Here is a 23,891-nt window from a genome sequence, read left to right as displayed (position 1 = left end):
CTGTGTGAACGAAAAGTACTAAAGTACTAAATTTAGTACAACTAGGAATTGGAATACTGAAATTTGGAATTAAGATTACTTTTGGAGTGTAGGATTGAGTTATGGATGTAGTTTTGGAAATGTTTACTTATGTGTACGAATAGTACTAAGTGGTACTAAATTTGTACAACATGGATTTGGGTGAACGGATAGTGCTGGACTAAATGGTACCAAATTTGGTACCAATTGAAGTTTGGAGAACGGATATAGCTTAAAATTTGGAATTAAGATTACATGTGGAGTGTAGGATTGATATATGCAGGTAGTTTTGGTAATTATGTGTACTAAATGGTACTAAATATGGTACAATTTGAATTTGGGTGAACGGATAGTCATGAAATCCTGATATCTGGAATTTATGTTACTGCTAAAGTATAGGAATGAGGTAGTTTTGGAAATTCATACCTATGTGCATGAAAAGTACTGGTATGTTGGATTGAAATATGGTGGTAGTTTGGAAATTCGTACATTTGTGTACGAATAGTAATAAATTTGGTATAATTTTGGTTTGTTTGAACAGATAGAAATGCAATCCTGAAATTTGGAATTAAAATTACTATTGGAAGTCGTTTTGGAAATTCGTACTTATGCGTACTAAATGGTACAATTTGTGATTACTGTTGAAGTGTAGGATTGAGATATAGAGGTAATTTTGAAAATTTGTACATATACATACATATGTACGGAAAGTACTAAATTTGGTACAATTTGGATTTGAGCGAACGGATAGAACTGGAATCCTGAAATATGGAATTAAGATTACTGTTGGAGCGTAGGATTGAGGAAGTTTTGGAAATTTGTACTTATGATTACGAAAAGCACTAAATTTGGTACAATTTGGATTTGAGCGAACGGATAGAGATGGATATGGGAGAACCGGTAGAGGTGGAACCCTGAAATTCGGAATTACTGTTGGAGATAGTTATAGAAATTCGTACTTTCATACGAAAAGTATTAATTATACTATGAATAGAGGTGGAATTCGGAAATTTGGTATTATAGTCGCTGTTAGTGTGTAGGGTTGAGATATGGATGTGGTTGTAGATATGCGTACCATAAGTGTACGAAAATTACTAAATGGCACAGAATTTGGTTCAAATTGTTATTGTATAAAGGGATAGAGCTGAAATTGTGAAATTCGGTATTAGTATAGTTGGAATTTTATAATTAGTGTGTGAAAAGTACTAAAGTGTAAAAAATTTGGTATTGGGCTAAGGAAGTGGAATTCCGATTTATTATTTTTATTATTTATTTGTCAGGTTCACTGTTAGAGGTGGTCGCACAATAAGTGTATTGGAAGTATTTAATAATACTAAATATTGAAGCACTGGTATTGAGTGAATCGATAAGGATCACTGTTGAGATTGGATCAGAATGTCTATTAACATCCGCCTTTAAATGCATAAAAGGTTTCTACATGTAATACCATTGGCATTGGGTGAACAAGTAGAGCTAAAATTGTAAAATTTGAGTTAAGGTGGTAGATTTTAGAAATTGTACTAAATAGTGTATTATTGTTTTTATGTTAACACGAATTCGTACGTCAAACGTATATTTTCAACAAAATTGTTGTTATTTTTGTTTTCTATTCTGAAGGTTATAGTAAGTTCATTGGAATGTTTTACAAGAAGGTTTTTACACCCTGAGAATAAAAATGTCTAAAATAAAATGTCTCAAAAAATTAACTGTTATATTGGGTAACATCTTTTGAATAAAGGTTGTCTACTTTTTGATATCACAAATTCCAAAATTCGGTTGGAAAATGTGGATAAAATCTTCAAAATACCCTTACCGTTCTAATAAAACATGGACTGAATATAAAATATGGGTCCTGTTGAAGTGTTGGGGTGCGATAAGGTTTTTTTTTTTTTGAAATTGAAATGAGTGGAACAAAATGTTTACGAACAGTACTTAAATGAAATTAAATATCATATAGGTATTATGTGTGTTCGTTTACTCAAAATTTGTACGAATTGTTACTGGATGTTGTTCGTTTACTCTACAGTATAATGCAAAAGATCGTAGTCGTTTACAAGATGTTACTGGACTTTAAACGAACAGACCTATTATTACATCAAAATTTTCAGTGTTCACCATTTTCATATTAAATATGTATTGTTTATTTGTATATTATTCCCTTTCCGAATATCATATATAACTTTATTTCATAAATCATATCAAGTAAAAGTGGTTTGTGCGTGACCTTTATTCAATATTTGAGTGGAAAAAAGTTATTTTAGTTATAAATAGACGTTATTTTTGGCATTAGTAGGCAAAAGTTCATTCATTTTCGCTACAGGGAATAATTTTTGAGAAAAAAGTCAAAAAGTTATAACCCTAATGTACATACTAGACTGGTTTTAACTCAAAGGGAAAAAATCGATGTCGCATTTTTTATGCGGCACCCTCCTAAAATGTTTAGTTATGTTAAAAATTAATTAGTTATGTTAAAGTTTGAGCTCAATCAGGATATGTTAACACGTGCTACTGGGGCCTCAAAGTTTCCAAGGGCCCTTTATATAGCCAAAATTAAAATCTGACCCGATTTTCAAAATTTTTTGTAGGATTACTTAGCCACTACAAAGAACTGGTAAACTGTTTGCATCGATTGGACAGTAAATTTGTGTATTTCATGCAGCACCCATTATTTTTATGCCAACTGGTAATGCAGAAGTTACATTACTTTGCAATTTGTTACTCGGTTCATGGTGGCCCCCTCATTTTTGCTGGGTACTTCCCTTTGCCATATTTAAAAAGACCATATCTTTATAAATAAAAATTCAAATGCAGTCATAACCCAACTTAGTTTTTTATGGAACCAAAATTTTACCACGCCCACTTTTTCACTTTTCAATTCAATTTTTTTTCTGCAAAAGCTAGTGAGCCGATTTTCCTGAAATTGTCAGGAAATGTACAGGGAGGCAATGGAGTTGTGTGTACCCTAGGTACATATTTGGAGCCAAAATACCGCACCAGGCTCACTTTTTTAAATATGTTATATCTTGAAAACTGATGACCACGCCCACTCTTTCGACATAACCATTTTTTTAACCTTTATAATTAGATCGCTTTAGGATAAAGAAAGGGGACATGGACGATCATAAATCCTAAACAGCATCAATGGACGAAAAAATCCGACAAAGTCCGTAAGAGAAAAGAAAGGATACAGATAAATTTAAAATCCTCCTCGGTTTGACAATGGACCGAAGAAGTGAGGTAGAAAATACGTATTTTTGAATTGGCAAGCATAAAGTCCATAAAAAGTTATCATTAAAACTCAACTCAATAATAAATGATGCAAAAATATCTATTAATTATTTCAATAACATAAATAAAAACAAGTGAGAAAAGGCTATAGTCGGGGCCGACTATGTGATACCCTAAACCACTAACTCTGTGCATAATCTTTTCACTCGAAAACATTTCTTTTAGGGAGATACGAAAGTTTTCACCTATCTGGCTTTTATACCAAATGACATAAGGCGAACTGAACCAAAATAATTAATATTTAATTTTATATTTGACTATCAACATCACCAACATCGATATGCGTCTATCTCTGTGAGAAAATTTCGTGATGATCCGATCAAAATTCCGACCTGTAGTGTGATTCCAGAAAATATGGAAAAAGGGATGTATTACCGACTATTGCGATATCTCTATTATTTGACCATCTACGCCAACCTACTTTACATAATTTTAAAGATGGGATTTTCTACTTTCTTAGTCAGGCTTTGCTTTTAGATGGTCCCCAACCATAGGTGTGATATTCGTCATTATTATAAAAATCGCAAAAATGACTACCTTGGTAATTGTGCCATGTATGTGACTATATCGCAACGAATGCTTGTGGATAATATACAATCCCTAACTATATGCGAATGCAACAAGTGGTTTGTTCCAGTACTGCACATTTCTACACATTTTTACTATTTTTTCGATAACATAAAGGAAAAATCGGTTATCGGATTAAAATGTGTAGAAATGTGTAGTACTGGAACAGACCAAAGTTCTTGGCAAAACTTTAGCCTACATTATCCAGAAAAATCATACTAGTTATGATAACTACGACATACGAATACAAACCAATTTCAATATTATTCTGCTTATCCAAGGTAACATTCAGATGTCGGAGTACCTTCACAAAAAGTCCTTGAGGGAAAAACAGTCAGACTTTCGAACTGACCATAGTTGCATTACTGCACTAGTAGATGTAGCTGAATCAATCAGAAATGACATTGATCAAAACAAAGTCAGATTTCTTATTCTTTTAGATCATTGTAAGGGCTCTAATTCCGTTGACCATAGCACCTTGTCTAAAATATTCGATTAAAATATTCGACATCAGATTCCTTTGAAGCCTTGCATTTTACGTATAAAGTGTCTTTGGCAATATTACTTTCAACAATGCGGGGTATCTTTTTATGAAAAAATTATCCCTCATGCGGGTCACTAAACGTGTCTTTTTGGTCAGTTTTTTCAAAAACGTTTAAAAACTCCTTTAAAATGTGATCTTATCAGATTAAAATATTCTACAAAGTTAATAAATTTTGTTCCGCATTCGGTTTCAGTGTCACCACGAAAGTCTACAACGATATACATATATCTATTTCAAGGCGATCAATCAGAAACCGTGGATGTAGCATCACACACTATTTTTTGAGATAAAATTAATGTAGCTCCCTTATCAGTGAAGTTTTTAAATCTCTGTTTCCACAAAAACGAAGACGCTGCACTAGCTTTTTCATTGCAGTAGAAACGTCCCCCAGAATACGCGATAAAATGCGCGATATTTTCGAAAACAATTTTAGGTGATTTTCCTACCTTGGAATTTCTCGTATCTCGCGTTTTAGTAGATGGAATTTCAAGAGTAAAGATTTATTAGATCCGCAACCTAAAAATCTAAAATTTGCAATCAAGTACGAGTAAATCGAATGACAATTATAAAAATTAGGCCCGAAAAATATGATTTTTACAAATTTTGAGAAGTGAAATGATCCTTATTTAGTTGCCTTCTACTTTTACTTTGACGGGAAAATCGTTAAAAGTGTGGTTTAATCACAAATCGAGAGAAAACAAAAAAAGACACGTTGGCTTCAACCCATTTTACCCATTTTTTAACATAAATGTAGCCACAGCTTCCACGCAAATTAATTTTAAAACCAATATTTTTTGCCAAGTCCAAAAACATTTCATTTTATCCGATAGCATTTAATTTGTATAATATTCAACCACATTTCGCGAGTTATTAAAGGCTAAACCTTGGCTTCAACTATGTTAAATTTTCAAAAATAAAAAAATAAAAATTGGTTGAAGCCAACGTGTCTTGTTTTGTTTTCTCTCGATTTGTGTCAAAGTAAATGTAGAAGCCAACTAAATGAGGATCATCTCACCTAATTGTAATTTTCTTCTAATTTCGTTCCGCAAACACGTTTTCCAAAAAATCATACATAGGATTGTAGAAATCGCGATTCTGAGTTATTTGATATATGTGTTGTGAATGTAGCCTACACCGCTTCACAGAAATCTCCATCCAAATACGAAAATTTTGTGCGAACATTTGTCTAAAAATCATATTTTTCGGGCCTAATTTTTACAATCGGCATTCGATTTACTCGTACTTGATTGCAAATTTTAGATTTTTACGTTGCGGATCTAATAAATCTTTACTCGTGAAATTCCATCTACTAAAACGCGAGATACGAGAAATTCCAAGGTAGGAAAATCACCTAAAAATGCTTTCGAAAATATCGCGCATTTTATTGCGTATTCTGGGGGCAGTTTCCACTGCAATGAAAAAACTAGTACAGCATCTTCGTTTTAGCGGAAACAGAGATTTGAAAACTTCACTGATAAGGGAGCTACATTAATTTTATCCCAAAAAATAGTGTGTGATGATACATTCACGGTTCCTGATTGATCGCCTTGAAATAGATATATATCGATGTAGACTTTCGTGGTGACACTGAAACCGGATGCGGAACAAAATTTATTTATTTTGCGCAAATTAGAGATATACAGCCGATGCTACATCTTAGAGTCCAAGTTATATTTCGAAAAATATATACAAATTAAAAGATATGGTCTTGTTGTACATGAAAATCACTTGCGGACACGTATTTTAAAATGCATATAAATTAAAATGGGTTATTTGACCTCTATTTCCGTTTAAGAAGTCTAATGGTTTATTTCAACAACCCGATAACTTTCCTTTATGTGAATGTAGATAAAGCAAAATCCGCCCATTTTCTTGGGAGATTAAAGAAAACTAAGAGAAGTACTCCTATAGATTTTTTCCACTATTTTCAACTCTGGAATGCATGTGAAACTATTATTCCAAACCAAAATTTGTATTTGTAACACAAATATGTGCTTATTTTGGCTATAATATTTAACTAATATCCCGATGATTATAAGTTTGGTATCCTTTGATTCCCCGTGGAGTCTTTATTTAAAACTGTTTTTTTGTAATTTTTGACGGGTAATTGACCTAAATTTTGAAAAATTTCGGATTCCGCGAATGCTGAGTAACATTTTACAAATATTATGCAATCTACTTAATGACGTCACTTCGTGATAACTTTTTTGTGACAATTGTGCTCAATAAAATAATCAGCGTTTTTATAATATTTTTTTCTTAAATGCAGAAATAAAACCGCGCCAACATTTGTCCGCAACAACCAAAAATTTGCTCGCGAGCTGATTTGTACTAGGGAATTTTTTCATAACCTATGTACCAAAAATCGTTGATGTAGAGCGAAAATAAAAAAATCAATTTGTTGGAAATGGAAAATGAAATAATTGGCAATATTTCCCATATATCAAGTTTGCCAACAAAACACCCAAATATTTATACCCTACACCACTGTGTGGGAAGGGTATTATAAGTTGGTTTTGGCCAAAAGATTGTAACGCATCGAAATAATGGTCGTAGATATATACTTATATATACCCAAATGAATATCTCGAGCTGAGTCGATCTGGCTATGTGTGCCAGTCCGTCTGTCCATCTAAACCTTGTAATCACGCTACAGGTCGCAATTTTGATAGGATCGTCACCAAATTTTGGGTGTTAATGAGGGTCCCGGAGGGGAAGAAGCCTAATGATTTTGGTAATGGTCGGATAACATTCAGGGGTTTGAATGGGCAATAAACTGATTTGGAGAAAAAGTCAACGTTTTATTTCAAAAAAATATCTCCGCATCTATAAGGGGTATATCAAAAGCAAAACCTGCTAATGAAAGTAGAAAATATCACCTTTACAACGATGTATAGTAGGTGGCCAAACAACGAAGATATCGAAATAGTCGCTAATACAACCCATCTTTTAATTTTTGCGATTTTTATTATAATGACGAATATCACTGCTTTGGTTGGGGAGCTTCCAAAAGCAAAGCCTGACTATGAAAGTAGAAGTAGGAGATATAGCAATAGTCGGTAATACAGCCCATTTTTCAATTTTTTTTCGAAATCGCGCTACAAGTCGCAATTTTGATCGGATCGTCAAATTTTTGGGGTTAATGGGGCTCCCACAGAGGAAGAAGCCTATTGATTTTGATGATGGTCGGATAATATTCAGGGGTTGGAACGGACAAAAACTTATTTGGAGAAAAGGTCAACGTTTTATTTCAAAGCCAATATCTCTGTTTCTTTAAGAGGTGTACCAAAAGCAAGGAAAATAGAAAATATCACCTTTACAACGATGTAAAGTAGGTTGTCGTAGGTGGTTAAACATCAGAGATATCGTAATAGTCGGTAATGCATCCCATTTTCCGATTTTTTTGTAATCACGCTACAGGTCGCAATTTTGATCGGATCGTCTCGATTTTTTTGGGAGTTTATGCGGGTACCACAGGGGAAGAAGCCAATTGCTTTTGGCGATAGTCGGATAATATTTATGGGTCGGAATGGGGAAAAACTCATGTGGAGACAAATTCCAAGTTTTATTCTTTGTGAAAATATCGGCTTCTGGTAGGGGCATTCTAACGTCAAAGCCTGTCAATGGAAGAAGAAAATATTGGTGTAAAGTAGGTTGGCGAAGGTGGTCAAACAAGGGAGATACCACAATAGTCGGTAATGCATCCAATTCTTCCATGTTTGTGCAATCACGCTACAGGTCGCAATTTTGATCGGATGGTCACAAAATTTTGGTTACTTATGGGGGTCCCAGAGAGAAGGAGGCATATTATGTTTGGTGGTATTCGGATTATATTCCCAAAAAGAAATGTTAACTAGTGAAAAGCTTATGCACAGCGGTAGTGGTGTAGGGTATCACATGGTCGCACAGTGGATGCGCCCAACGACAAAAATCAAAAAATTCATGTCATCGTTTTAAAAATTTAAAGATGCAAATCGCTTCAAAACATTCCAAATTTTTCGAAACTCAACTCATTTCTTCCATTTTTAGCGGTTCTTAAGGAGAAAAAGCTTCACAAACTTGACTAATTTTGAAGAAAAAATGGATTTAAAAATGAGAAAAAATAGTTATATTCTAAGCGAATTTATGAAACAAAGGACTATTATTAACGCCTTAACTTAAGTTGAATCATTTAGTAAATTGCCTAATGCTAAGTTTACATTTACGAAATCCACTCGATTTCAACTGTCAATTCCATAGCTCAAACGTCAAATGAAATCTCATCTGGATTTCATTTGACGTTTAACCTATGGATTTGACAGTTGAAATCGAGTGGATTTCGTAAATGTAAACCAAGCATAAGCTTCATTTTTCTAGTTATGAAAATTCCTCTAAATTGCTAGGGCTGCCGAATATTTTGGTTATAATATTGGTTAAAATTAAAATATTTAATATAAATGTATGGATTTCCTTAAAGTTTTAGTTACATTCCAAAAATTCGCACAAATGGCCACTAGTACCAAATTATAGCCTAGAGCCTGTAAATTTCAAAACTGTATAGACTTTTTGCGGAAATTTGCGGTTTTGGCAATTATGACCAAAAGTTTAACTCCCTTTTTTAGTTCTGAATTTATATTTTTTGCATTTTTAAATTATTTGTATTATCTTTTCTTATATTTATGTTCAATATAATGTTTTTGTACTATTAGAGATTTCTATTGTCATGGTGACTTAGAGCCGCCTTGAAAACTCGTGAAAGAAAAAGACAAAGTATTGGGCGTGTTCGCTTCAGCAAATAATTTTTCTTTTTTGGGACACCCTAATGTTGGGCCACGCCAAATCGTGGAGATTTTCCCTGCGCTGAGGACTAAAAATACATTATTACAAGTAATTCTGCAGAAAAAGGTGATTAAAGCTTATAAAGTACCGAAAAAGTTTGGCAACCCTATATGGAGGCTGTAGGCAAAAGTGGACCGATATAAAATTTCTTTATAAGGTGGTGTTCTGAACTCTGAAACCTATTCGGTTAGAATATTTGGTTGACATATGCCCAAATAAATCGATATATATGTAAATCATATGGGGAGTAAACTAAATCATGGACCAATACTGACAATTTTTCGTGGGGATCCCTAGTATGCAATAATAACGCCTGGTACCGCATTACAGCAAATTTGGTTGAACAATGTCTTGGTAACAGTAAAATACTTAAATTCAAGATGATTCGTAACATAGGGACCACGCGAAATATTGGACGTAGGACTGCAATATTTTTGTTAGTGTTTTTGGCCACGAGGACCCATTGATAAAAATTTCAGTTCGATATGTTATCTAGAAGTATTTTTATCACACCTTCCCATGTAAGTGCCACCACTGTGTGTCGGCCCCGTCCCGACTATAGCCTTTGCTCACTTGTTTTTGAATAAATTTGTTTTGTTCTTTTTTCGAGTTGATGCATGAAAGTAACATAAAATTTAGTTTTAGACGATAGGTGTTAAAAAAAGGAATATTCTACACAAAATTTTAATGTAAGTCCCAGAACAAACTAGATACCTAAGTAAAATACATTGTTAGGAAAATGTCGTTACAAAATTAGATATTATAGTTAGATTTTATTTGTTAAACTTCAGACTCTTAATTAAAACTTATTCCATACTGAGTCAAAAGCTCCTAAAATACTTCACTTTTTGCGGATTGTGTCAAAAGAAAAAATGTTCCAAATAAAATTTCATAATGAGTCTCTGAACAAAAGAAATTTGTAGCTACAATATTTAACATCTACAGAAGCTTTCGCTTTTTATACATGATTTAGGACCATATTCCACCGTTTTTATTTACATGTTCGTTATCTGCAGTTACAAAATATGTTTTATTGATGTTTTTCATAATAAATTCTTTCAGAAGATTATGTGTGCTCGATCCAACTTGTTTTTGAAATATCTATGGTGAATATATATAGGGGAAAAAATGATAACCCAGATCGGACTTTGTAAAATTACGTATTTTAGTACTATAAACTAAAATAACGTCATCAGGATAAGTCATTGGTTACTGATATTGTATGTGAAAATGCGGGGATAGTCCACGGCTATTGTCCTGTGAATATATTTGACATAAGAGTCCTAACATCCATGATTTTGGCATGGTCCTAAATACTAGAATGACTCCGACAAAATGTACTAAAAATATTTGGGTGTTTTGTTGGCAAACTTGATGTATATATCTTCTTGATATATATTGTAAATACATATTTCATTTATTTGGCGGAGAAATTTGATGGAGAATATTTTTTTCTTTGACGTCTTCTATCTAGAATGAAGTTTGTGGGACAAAACTTAATAAACTCAGATAAAGTACAACATTAACCCTAAAACGTGATTTTACTTTTGGCAGATTCCTGGCGTTTAGGTACGATTTAGAGTTTTGCTGTGTTCGGAGACCTATAGTAAAATCTTATTACAAATAACCTTGTAGAATATTTTGATCTGATACGATCACATTTTAAAGAAGTTTTTAAACGTTTTTGAAAAAGGGACCAAAAAGACACGTTTAGTGACTCGCATGAGGGTTAATTTAAAAAGATACCCCGCATTGTTGTCAGTAATATTGCCAAAGACACTTTATACCTAAAATGCAAGGATTCCAAGGAATCTGATGTCGAATATTTCAAAACCTGTAGAAATGGGCGGAAATTGCCACGCCTATTTAGGTTACTTCCCGACGTAAACTTTCAAAACGCCGATACACGAGTCTTCTTTTTTTCGGTCCTTTTCATAATCTGGCCGAATTATCTTGTAAATATTTTTGTGTTGTACAGTGTAATAGGTGTGTCTTTTTACTTACTTAATGTTGCTGCAACATTTTTCAGCAACTTTTCCTTTATACAATTGTCAAAATCTGCAACATTAGTAATAATTATTACTATTTATCACGTAAAAGGACACAGCTAATATGAAGGATTGCATAGACAAACTCAATGAAGACTTATCTCGAATATACGATTGGGCAACTGCAAATGGCCTACTGTTAAATCCAAACAAGTCTAAATGTCTGGTCATTCATAACAACAAAAAATTCAGCTTGAGAAACCCAAATATTTGCATCAACTCGCAAAATATTGACATAGTATCTAACGCGAATAACTTAGGGGTAGACTTTAATAAGTCATTAAGTTGATCTGATCATGCAAATAGAGGAAGAATGTTGATACCATTCAGAAGACAAAGTCTTATGTCCGAACGACACTTTTACATAAGTACTGTACGTCTTTGGAATTACCTAAATTCCGATATCCAATGCATCAGCAACGCAATTACTTTCAACAAACGGCTTTTTCAATTTGATATCTTCATTTTATACTGCCTTTGTTAATTTCAATTTATTTCTTTATATTTAATATTAAGGAAATTATTATTTTTTTTTCTTGTTTGTCTCTTTTTATTCCTTGTAACCCCATGTCAATAGCATATTTCATGTAACTTATAAATCTGCACTCTAATTATAATATACAAATCTTGTTGTGTAGAAGAAGGAATGAAAAAAATAAAATACGATATCTGAAGAAACGTTACTCAGAGGCCTTGTGACAATGTGAAACGGAAAATCTTAAGTTGATGGAGATTCCCATTCGGGAATTTCAGTACATGAAAATAATCATTTTTCATGTTGAAAATAATCTTTTATTTTTTAATCAATTTTAAGTTTTCTTTGCATGTCTACATGTTTGGAAGAAAACTTGTTGAAATTCTCATCATTAACAAATTATTTCAGTTTTTCATACAAAATTAATTTATATGACAGATAATATACATATGTACATATGTATGTACATACCTACGTATGTATTTTTATGGAAAAATTTACTTGAAAGATGTTAATAATCAACTGATGATATACATGCATAAAACTTTGCCACGGGGAAACCCATAGTTATTATTAACTGAATACGTAGAACATCTTGGTTAATTCAAGCTTGTAAAGCAACTTTCTGACGAATTCCCATTTATATGGCTATAACAACTGTTTAGTATTTGGTTTTAATTTGTATTGGGACTTATTATGAATTAATATTGTTTAAACTATTCATACATATTTTAATGACTTTATATGGAAACGAGAAAAGCAAACAACAGACAACATTGTGCAACATTTACATCACCAATGTCAACTACAATTCTTGGGTACCAACGAGTACATCGTTAACCTGTGTATGTGTGGATGATATTGAAAAATTTTTCGCGGAATCAGTGATTGGTTGCTTTTAATATGGATCATCAAGGTAACGAGATCTACAAAGTTATCACCAATTTGTTACTTATTGAAAGTACAGTGTTTCCGTTTTGAAATTTATTTTGTCCTTAGGTCCTAAAATTCGCTGTTTTTATCCTCCAACATATTCCATAGAACGGTGTGGCCCAATTTTCGGTATTTTAAGGTATCAGCCAAATCACCCAACCGAAATTCCTAATATCTGGTTTCAATATAACAACACAGTGCTCTTGAAGCAAATTTAAATGGAAGGTGCGTACACCTCGGAAATTTTTGCGGACTCTGAAACTACAATGTTGATACATGAGAAAAATCAAAAAACTAAAAAAAATTGCCGGAGCGCTTTTTAAATAAATCGCGATTCAAGTTGAATTTTTTAAGGATTGTTTAGGTTTTCACGATTTTGCTTAGAAACCGCAGATCCTATTGAAATTGGCCTAAGGAAGATGTTGTAGCCAAGAAAATTCTCTACAAGATTGACCTTCCTGGTATTTTCATAGGTTTTACCGTTATTGAGATATATAAGTTCAAATTTGGTCAATACATTGACTCTATCGCTTCCTTATAAAACAATGTCATACATATACCATACGCCTTAACTAACTTTAAGTGAAAACCGCATACACGTGGAAAGTTTTTGCTGACTTTGAAACAGCAATGTTCATAGGTGAGAAAAATCCAAAAACAAGAAAAAATCGTTGGAGTAATTTTTAAATAAATCGCGTTCAAAATTCACATTTTTATGGTTTTTTTTTTTAGGTTTTCGCGTTTTTGCTTGGAAACCGTAAGTCCTATCGAAATGATGCTATAGAAGGTTTTCCTAGGTTTTACCATTTTTGAGGTATAGATCTTCAGATCAAACTTTCCGATTTTTTTTCTTAGGTCTTCAGGATTTAGCTTGAAAACTGCAAATCCTATCAAAATGGGAATAAAGAAAATATTGTAGCAGAGAAAATTCTCTACAAGATTGGCTTTTGTAATTTTTTCCTAGGCTGTACCATTTTTGACATATATAAATTTAACATGAGAATTTGCCGTCAATATATTGTCCCAATTTGAACTTATATATCTCAATAACGGTTAAATCTACGAAAATTCCATAAAGGTTATTCTTGTTGAGAATTTGCATAGCTACAACATCTGTCTTAGTCCGATTTAGATAGAACTTGCGGTTTTCAAGCAAAATTGTTAAAACCTAAATAACCCTTAAAAATTCCATTTTAAATCGCGATTTATTTAAAAAGCGCTCCGGCGATTTTTTTAGTTTTTTGATTTTCCCATCTATGAACATTGTAGTTTCAGAATCCGCAAAAACTTCCGAGTTGTAAGCACCTTCCATTTAAATTTGCTTCTAGAGCACCGTGATAAGTTATGGTGGAGGGTATAAAAAAGTTTGGCCCGGCCGCACATAACCCCATTTTTACTTGTGTTTTAATTATACCCTCAGCATTTGTGCTAACGAGGGTATACACATTCATACGGGCAAAATTTGTCTCATCGAAATAATGGCTTTAGACCCCAAGTGTTTTGGACGAAATCTGTTTCAGACAATTTGGAGTTGAATTAGCCGTGTCCGTCTGTCTGTCTGTCTGTATGGATTTAATCGGTTCACTCCTTCGGGCACCTCCCACATAAAATTTCGGAAAAGTTCAGTTTAGGACCTACTCTCGAATCGATCTTTGTTGTAACAACTTGTATTAATTGCCCCCCATACGACGCACATTGGTTCAGAATAGTTTTTTCCTGGTCAAAATTCTGTAACTTTTGAACGGATAGAGATATTTCTATAATTCGTTTTTCGTTAAACAGATAACACAATCAGCTTTCAGATAGGCAGTCAAATTCGGTCTGGTAGTTGCAGAGAAACTCAAGGTCAAAGTTAAACTTTTGAGTTTTTTTTACTATTTTTCATCAAAATATCAGTATTTTTGTTTTTTTTTATAACTTTCTATATATTAAAGATGGCCAAAACCCAATAAATAATCTACAAAAATAACAAAAAAATAAAAAAATCGAAAATTTTTTTAATTTTTTTAACACATTTTAATAAAAATTACAACAAATTTTATTTTTTTAAAAACTAAAAAAATACTCCTTGGGGTTTCACAAGAAATAGCTACTTCTATCTCCAGAAATGTGCAAAAATTTCATATGTTTACTATAAAATCCCATATAGAAATTAAATATCTTTGACAAAGCAAACTTTTAATGTTTGACCAGGAAAATCAATTTCTGAACCACCGTGCGACGGTACAAGTTTCATCAGGGGCAAGTCCATACTTCCTGAGAAAATAGCCTAAAATTTGAAAAAAAACCTACGATACTGTGTGTAGTGGTTGGAGCCCAAGATAACTCTCAAACGGATTGCAGATTCTGTTCAAAATTTGGCCTTCGTAATATTTTGTCCAAACTTAGTTTAAGTTCGAAGATAAGCCATATCGGTAAACTCCTTCAGGTACCTCCCCCACAAAAGTTCAAGAATGTTCGAAAAAGTTGTACGCACGATAACTCTTGAAGGGAGTGACCAAATTGGTCTGTACTTTACACATCCTAATATATCTACTATACTATATATAGATAAGGTTCAAATATGGACTATATTTGTCCACTCTTTGGGTACCTCCCACACAAAATTTCGGATAAGTTCATGTTAAGACCTCATCTCGAATCACTTTGATTTTTGTTGAACTTGCATTCGCTGTCTCAATTACCACGGCAAAAGTTTTTTCAGGGGCAAGTCCATATTTCTTTAGAAAACATCCCGAAAGGTGTTAAAAACCCCTATGGCACCATATGTAGTGGCTGGAAAGCACAATAACTCTGGAACCGATCAACCGATTTGGTTCAAAATTTGGTCTTTGTCATATTTTGTCCAAACTTAGTTTCAGTTCGAAGATGGGCAATACCGGTCGACAACTTCCGGTACTTCCCCCCAATAATTAACAAATGTCACTAAAATGGTATGCACGATATCTCTTGAACGGGGTAACCAATTTGGTCCAAACTTTTTATCTCCTAATATGTTTTCAAAATTTAGTTTAACTTTTAAAATTAACCATATCTTCTCAAATGTTATACGATGACCCACTGAAATGGCTAGTGGGCGCGATATAACTCCCAAAATAAGATCCACTTCCATAATTGACTATGTCGGTCCACTCCTTTTTGTACCTCCTCCTCAATACTTTTGAACTTTAAACCTAGTCCACATTTTTGTCGGTTCATACACCCAAAATTTTGAAAACCCCCTAAATACATAAGATTCTTTGGGAAAGACGTGTTTCAATTTACACAGGCGGAGGGTATATAACTCATTTATTTCGTGATATGCACACCAAAACCTTTGAAGACGTGGCAAATTAAAAAATATTAATAATTCATATTACTTGTTATAATTCAAAAGTTCCGATCTCTTTAAGAGACCTCTGACAATTCACTCATTTTGAGAAACAAAATTTAAAACACCCGAAGTCCCTTATCAGATTTAGTTGTTTATAAATTGTAATTTTGTAAAAATGTTAATTTAACTCCAAAGTGATATTACAATACCAAGAAGTATCGATAAGATCTCATCATTTCATTACTTATCAAAATCATGACACTGATGTAATTAAAAAAAAAAAAAAAAAATAAAATTATACGATCAAATCAATTGACTTATAAAACGTGAGTTACTCAACATCCACTTAAATATGCAAAATAAGTCACAAAAAAAAAAAACAAGAAATCAATTAAGTGAGCACATTACACAGATACTTTTGAGGGGATTTTGTGCAGAACATTAATTTATGTAGATAAAACTACAACGTTTGCTTTTCCTGTTAGGGTGGAGATAATTTCTCAGAAGATCCCATTCATATCAAGGACGTACGCAGGGGGTGTGACAGGGGAAAACTTCATAATATGGAGGAATAATTACATATGTCATTCCGTTTGTAACAAATCGAAATATTCATCTTAGACCCTAGAAAGTATATACATATATTTTTGATCAGCTAAAAATTCAAAGTCGATTTGAAGTATTTTGAAGGTTGTGACCTCAATATTGCAATAAAACGGCTGAAATTCGGAATATAGTCTTCGTTGTGGGTGCAACTTTCCACCTGAAATTTGTCGGTCTTCATATAGCCCCCATAGAATGGTACCTCTCGATTTACGGTATTTTTAAAGTTATGGCCTCAATATCTAACCTCAATGACAGAAATTTGGTATTTAGTCTACGTTGGGGGTATAAAATAGGGCTGCTCATACAACTACAAACATATTTTGTTATTGTGTTGGTTTTGAAACACAAACATTTTGATAGTTTCCCAACATACCATTCAGTCTGATTTTATAACATTTACGAATAACAATTCGTATAAATACATTCTACAATTACACCGGTAAGCTAATAATTTGCATATACGTTCATTATTTTCAAGAGAATCAAGTTTCGTTTATTCTCCAGTGGCCACACAAGAATTTATAATTCAAATATGATGTTTTGTTCGAGTAATGTTGCTTTGTTGGGTTGTCTTGTGTAATGGAAAACATGTGTGTATTGAAAATTTTCATTTCAAAAACAAAAGCTCTCTTTTTCAATTGTGTGAGTGAGCAAATTGACATACACCAACAGCAAAAGTGCGCCCTTTGAGTAGCCCTATTATAAAACTTTCCTCTATAAATTTGTCGTTATAGTCCCACGTCTTCATAGAGCCCCAGTATCACTGTACCAGCTGAATTAGGACCTATACTAACGGTGCACTAAAGAAACAAACATGAAACATTATTACAGGTACAAAACATCCCCTGTAAGAAAATCAGACGGTATAGGTCTGAGTTTTGGTATAGCACCCATATAAGCTCAGCCCCATATAAGGGAAGATTTTAGTTACATTTTCTACCGAATTGGTTGTTAATTGGAATTTTGTGTTCCCAGCTTACTCGAAAAAAAACCATTCATATCCAGTTTAAGTCTAGGCTGTATTTTCAAATTGTATGTATTTCGAGGTTTCTTTTTAAATTTTCGTACCAAGGTTGCTGTGATCCAGGTTTAAGTCTAGCTGGTATTGCCAAATTTTTCATGTTTCGAGGACAGTTCGGCACGGCCGAACTTAACGTATTTTTATTTGATGACAAAACATATTTAAGCATTCTTAGTTTTATTTACACTATTTAAATTAAACAATTTGCTTCTAATTTTAAATATTTGTTGTATTCTTTCATTCATACATATGTATACATGTCGCCCATTTACTCAAAGAGTGGCATAACTCAAAAAATCGTATTTTCTATTTTTCTACGACTTCTTCTTTATCTTGTGGAAAATTTTCATGTTGATATTTCTAATACTCAATAAGTTACAGCACATTCTCTAGGAGTTTGGCATAAATCAACAAAAAAAGTTTTCTGACTGCTTGATCTTGTACAGAAATTTAGCACTGATCATATTTTTAAGTTTGAGATGTGACACTCTTTGAGTAAATGAGCTACATGTATGTTTTCATTTCTAATAGCAGTTCATTCAAAATTATTACGAACTTATGTAAAAACATATAAACATTTCTAACGAAAAAATTGCCACTTATTCAAGATTAGGAAAAGAAAACAACAATTCGAGTAAATAAGGCTGGAGAACTCCCTTACCTGCTGTGAACACTGAAATGAATCGCGCAATCGTTTCATTTACTTTACTTCCCAGTGTATAATTAAATTTGTATCTCTGTCGGTTTTCGCTTTTATACTCGTATACGTACATATGTGTATGTATGTAATCCAAAAAGCCGGTAACGCATTATCAACTGAACCTTCAACTCTACTTTTTGGTGCGTAGAGCATTTCATACAATATTTTACTGATTCTTTATTTGGTGCGTACTTCTGTGGCTAATTTTGCATTCGAATGGCGTTTAAAATTGGTCAAAACAAAGACGGGACAAAAGCACGAAATATTGAGACAAAAATAAATAAAAATACTCACAGAATATGTTGCGGTTAACAGTTGACAACCATTAATATTGAAACCACACAATGTTTATGATGTATGTATGTGGAATATAAGCCATGAAGAGAATATAATAATCTCTTTAAAATAGTTTAATTCACTCTTAAACAAGTAAGAACGACGTTAAGTTCGACCAGACCGAACTTGTTATAACCCCCACCACGAGTTGTATTGAAGTAAAATGAAACAATTTCCTTTCGTTTATAAAGAAGACTAAATACCAAATTTCAGCAAGTTCGGTAAAACAATGTGGCTAACCTTCAAAATACCGAAATTCGGGAGGTACCGTTCCATGGAGGCTATAACAAAACGTCGATCTATACTATAAATTTCTGGAGGAAAGTTTTTAGATGCTAAGAAGACTAAATTCCATATTTTCGATATTTCGGTAAAACCTGCAAACTAACGAAAATCAAGAGGTACGCTTTTATGGCGGATATAGGAACCGGCGGACCTATACTGATAATTCTCTTCTCGAATATTTTATAACCGCATTTAAGACTAAATAACAGTTTTCAATCTTTCGGTGGGATATTGACGTCACAACCTTTGGAATTACCAAAATCGGAAGGTACCGTTCTAAGGGGGCTATATCGAAACGTGGACCTGTGCCGGCAAGTTTCAGTCCGAAAGGCTTTTACCTCCAGCAAAGATTAAAAACCAAATTTAAGCCATTTCGGTTGGTTGCTGTGGCTACAACCTATGGGGGCGATATTAACACGTGGATCTATACCGAAAAATTTCTGGGAAAAAGTTGTATACCCCTAACGAAGACTAGGCACGAAATTTCAGCCATTTCGGTGTGATAACGAGGCCTAAACCTTCAAAATACCTAACATCAGGCGGTACCGTTCTATGGGGGCTATATGAAGGCGTGGACATAATTTTATATGGAACGTTTAATATCCCAAATGAAGATTAAATACCAAATTTCAGCCATTTCGTTGGAATATTGAGGGCACAACTGTCGCACAGACAGACGGACGGACATTAGCGAATTGGGATTTTATTCGCGATGCCGGAGTTTTAGGCCAGTTATTCTGGTACCTCTTCCACAAATGTAAAAAATTGCGTTTATATTTATGCAATTTGTTCCACTAAATTGACCTAAAAATACGGTTTATTCTGGCGTGGCACATAAATGGAGCGGTTTCTTTGTAGTGTGCAAATTTATCGATATAAGAAGCTCAAAAGTTTGCCGCAAAACAAACATTTTAATTGTTTTTATAGGTCGGAGTCTTAAAGCAAACCACAAACGAAATATGTATTGCATTATTATTTCCGTTTGGTTTTATAATTGGCGAACGGTTATCATCTTTGCTTATATATTCTCATAGCCGTATGATTTTCATTTAATTTAAAAGAAAAAAACAACATAACTGAATTCTACCGTAATCGATATAATATTTCCTGGGATATAAAAACATGTGCCTAAATAAAACATCTGTTTAAATTTCACGGTTTTGTTTATTAATGTTGTTGTTATTTTTTCAGAATCTGTTATCAAAAAAGGGCATAATAAAATATTATTTCTGTTTGGTCTATATATAGGCCACCACAAGTAAAACTTTCAATTCCTAAAATTTGTATTGGATAACACTGAGCAACACAAAACATAATGACAAAGACAATAAGTAAAAAAGGGCAATAGTTTGATGGGGCCGAAAATATGAAACCCTACACCATTATCCTTAGGTGCTAGTTTTCCGCTTTCTTTTTCACGATGGTGACATTTTGATAGGTGACAAAATAACAGATTGACCCATAATTGTGGCTTCAAATTTCGGACGATTGAAGCTAGTTCGTTGTGAGTTACCGACCTCTTAAGATAGGTATACTTATAGCAGAGCTCCGAATAATCGCTCGAATTCCACTCGCCAGTAAAACTCTTCTCGAATTCGAGCAAGTTGAGGGCGGCAACTTGCCCTCCCCCTCCCCCCACCAGATAAAATTTACCCCACCCTTACCAAAAAATTGCACCCAAAAAAGCTTACAACCTCCCCTCCACTCTTCACTAGCGAGTAAATCGGAGCTCTGACTTAAAGGATCAATATTTCGAGGTGTTAAATTTCTTCTGTCCAAAACCAAAAAGTTCTCTATCATGACAGCTACATTTGGTAATATGAAAGGAAAATGTAGTTCTCCACACACGTACTACATTATTGTAATTTACATTAAGAGAAAGGTCAAAAGTTCTTTATTCATATGTAAGCTAATTTGGGGAAAGATGTCATGAATAAATTATAATATGTATCAAATATGTGTATGTACGGAGAATATTTTATATTTAATTTTTACATTATGGATCTTTTCAACCGAGTTGCGCTACTTTTACGAAAACGGTCTTCCTTTCGTTGACTCTTTTGCCACCGGGTCATCAGATCAGATTTGAAATGAGATAATGCAGATTTTATAATAGGGTTCTCACAAAAAGTATCCGATTGGATATGTTCCTCAAATTTCTTTCCAAAGTATTTGACTGGAAACTGTTTGAATAAAACAAACAGTTCTTCATGCGTATATTTTCTCACACTCGCCATTTTTTATCGGAGTACAATTGATATTTTGCTAATTATATGCAAATGTGTATTTGTTTTTAACGTTTGACAGTTAATGTTTAGACTTTTTGTAAAATGTTTTTTAGAAATTTTTGAAAATTGAAATAAGTTGAGAAAAATAGATTTTCTCGGAGTGGCGCAAATATGGGCAATTTTTATGATTGAATCTTATATTTGAGACTCAAGCGTATAAAACATTAGAAGAAACTATGGTCGGGAAACGACGGGGAAATAGACTTTTTCACTATTGAAATTTTAGTAATCTTAAAAATTATCATAACAAATTTGCATGAAAGAGGATATGTATGTATTATTATAGAGCAAAGATGTAAAAACAATCTGAAAATTTTATAAGCTAATCTTGTTCGGTTACTGTACAAAAACAATAAATTTTGAAAAATATAAGTTTTCGCGAAAATAATGCAAAAGTTATTTATGATATAAAATGACATACATATATGTTTATAATAATATTATGATAAAATTAGTTAGAAACAATAGGTTATGTATGTCGTGTGGCTCTCAAGCTTGTTCTCAGCTATATACGAGTATCTGCTTACAGTGACTTTAAAAATTGCCAAAAAATCTGAGAAAAGAAAAACTTTAAAAGCATTCGAAAGCTTTTTATCGAATCACTTTATAAATAAGTTTTTAGATAATCTTATGTAAAAGCTCATCAAAATATCGTACAGAGATACGAGGTTGCAAAAAAGTCATTATCTTAATGTACACATTATTTGCTTTGGAATTTATTTTATAATTTTAATTTTAAACTCCGACTTTCCATTTCATTTTATAGCTGTTATGCGTATGTAGCAAAATATATACCGATGTCATATCATCTGATACAAACGGTTATGGATCAAGTCAACCGGAAGCAAAGGGACACAATGGAAGCCAGTTAGAGGAAAATAATACAACCAAACTAATAAAACAGATATTTATCACTGATTTCCCACCAGGAGTGACACTGTTTAATGTAAGTTATATTGAATGTTATTTTGAACAATTCGATTATCTTTTCTAGTAATAATGGTTTACTTATTATAGAACACCACGCCAATAGAAAATACAGGAGTACATTTTCCGGATATAAATGATTACGCAGAAACAGCTTCGTCACATCCAAAGTGGACACAACCCACAACAGAGGCACCAACATTTAAAGTTTCAAGGGACTCAAACGGAAAATTAAATGCAGTTCTCAGCAGCACTCCAGGGAATAATGCTCGGAAAGTATGTTTTATCTTGAAATCATTTATAATTATAAAATCGTAGTGTTTTTTTTTCAAATTTTGAAAAAGAAAAAGACTATATTTTGTTTTTTTTTTTGTATATTCGTTATTTATTGGTTGTTCGAATATACAGAATATACAAAATAGTTTTTTTTTTCTGAACCAAAACAAGTGGTGGGCCGTTAATTAACGAAATTGTAACTCGAAAGTAAGTTACAGAATTCCACTACTGCTGGTCATGCGCATGTTGACACACCAGAAAATTTAGAATTTGGTAAAAATACTGTACATTCATTAAGAGAATATTATAATATATGTATATTTAAAAAAGTGTTGTATACATTTAGGCATTTGGAAAATGTAGCAAAACATTTTAAACGAGATACATGTTCTTTCCAAAATATGGGCCAATATTTACTATATTTCGAATTTTTAATTAAAACAAGTAAGAACGGCGTTAAGTTCGGCCGGGCCGAACTTGTTATACCCTCCACCACAAGTTGTATTGAAGTAAAATGGAATAATTTGTTTCCTTTCGTCTATGAAGAAGACTTAATACTAAATTTCAGCAATTTCGCTAAAACAATGTGAGGCAACATTCTATGGGGGCTATTTCAAAACGTCGATCTATACCGACAAATTTCTTACGGAAAGTTTTTAGGCTCAAAGAAGACTAAATACCAAATTTCCTATATTTCGGTAAGAGAATGTGGCTAAAACTTAAAAATACCGAAAATCAAGAAGTACGCTTCTATGGGGATATAGGAAGACGTGGACCTATACTGATAATACTCTTCTGGAATATTTTATAACTCTTGGAAGACGAAATAACGAATTTCAGCCATTTCGGTTGGATATTGACGTAGCAATCTTCAGTATTACGAAAATCGGGAGGTACCATTCTATGGGGGCTACATCGAAACGTGGACCTATACCGACGAATTTTAGTCAGAAATGGGGCAATATGAAAGCGTGGACCTGTACAGACATATTTCTGGCGAACAGCTTTATATCACATTGAAGATTAAATACCAAATTTCAGCCATTTTGGTGGACTATTGAAGATACAACCTTCAAAATACGAAAAATCGGGAGGTACCTTTCCATGGGGGCTTTATGAAGGCGTGAACCTATACAGACAAATTTAAAGTGGAAGTTTGAGTACCCCCAACGAAGTCTAAATACCATATTTCAGCCATTTCGGTGGAGTATTGAGGCCACAACGTTCAAATACCGAAAATCGGGAGGTACCGTTCTATGGGGGCTATATGAAGGCATGGACCGATACCGACAAAGTTCTGGGGGAAAGTTTTATACTACCAACGTAGACTAAGTACGAAATTTCATTATCGGTGTGATAATGAAGCGAAAACCTTCAAAATACCGAAAATCGGGAGGTACCGTTCTATGGGGGCTATATGAAGGTGTGGACCAATACCGACAAAATTC

General features: G+C 33.3%; 1 protein-coding gene across 1 annotated transcript in view; it reads left to right on the top strand.

Annotated features, from left to right (window-relative positions):
- spz (Spaetzle domain-containing protein) overlaps positions 1 to 23,891 on the top strand; it is a 66,045-nt gene that overhangs the window by 21,094 nt on the left and 21,060 nt on the right. The window contains exons 2-3 of the mRNA XM_073958612.1: positions 22,007 to 22,186; positions 22,258 to 22,443. Of these exons, the coding sequence (XP_073814713.1) occupies positions 22,007 to 22,186; positions 22,258 to 22,443 (366 nt within the window). The remainder of the gene's footprint in view (positions 1 to 22,006; positions 22,187 to 22,257; positions 22,444 to 23,891) is intronic.

This window comes from Musca autumnalis, unplaced genomic scaffold, assembly GCF_047663935.1.
Source record: "Musca autumnalis isolate F117 unplaced genomic scaffold, ASM4766393v1 scaffold_1, whole genome shotgun sequence".
NCBI lineage: Eukaryota > Metazoa > Arthropoda > Insecta > Diptera > Muscidae > Musca > Musca autumnalis.
Note: the sequence above shows the minus strand (reverse complement) of the source record. Positions and strands in the feature narration are given on the sequence as shown.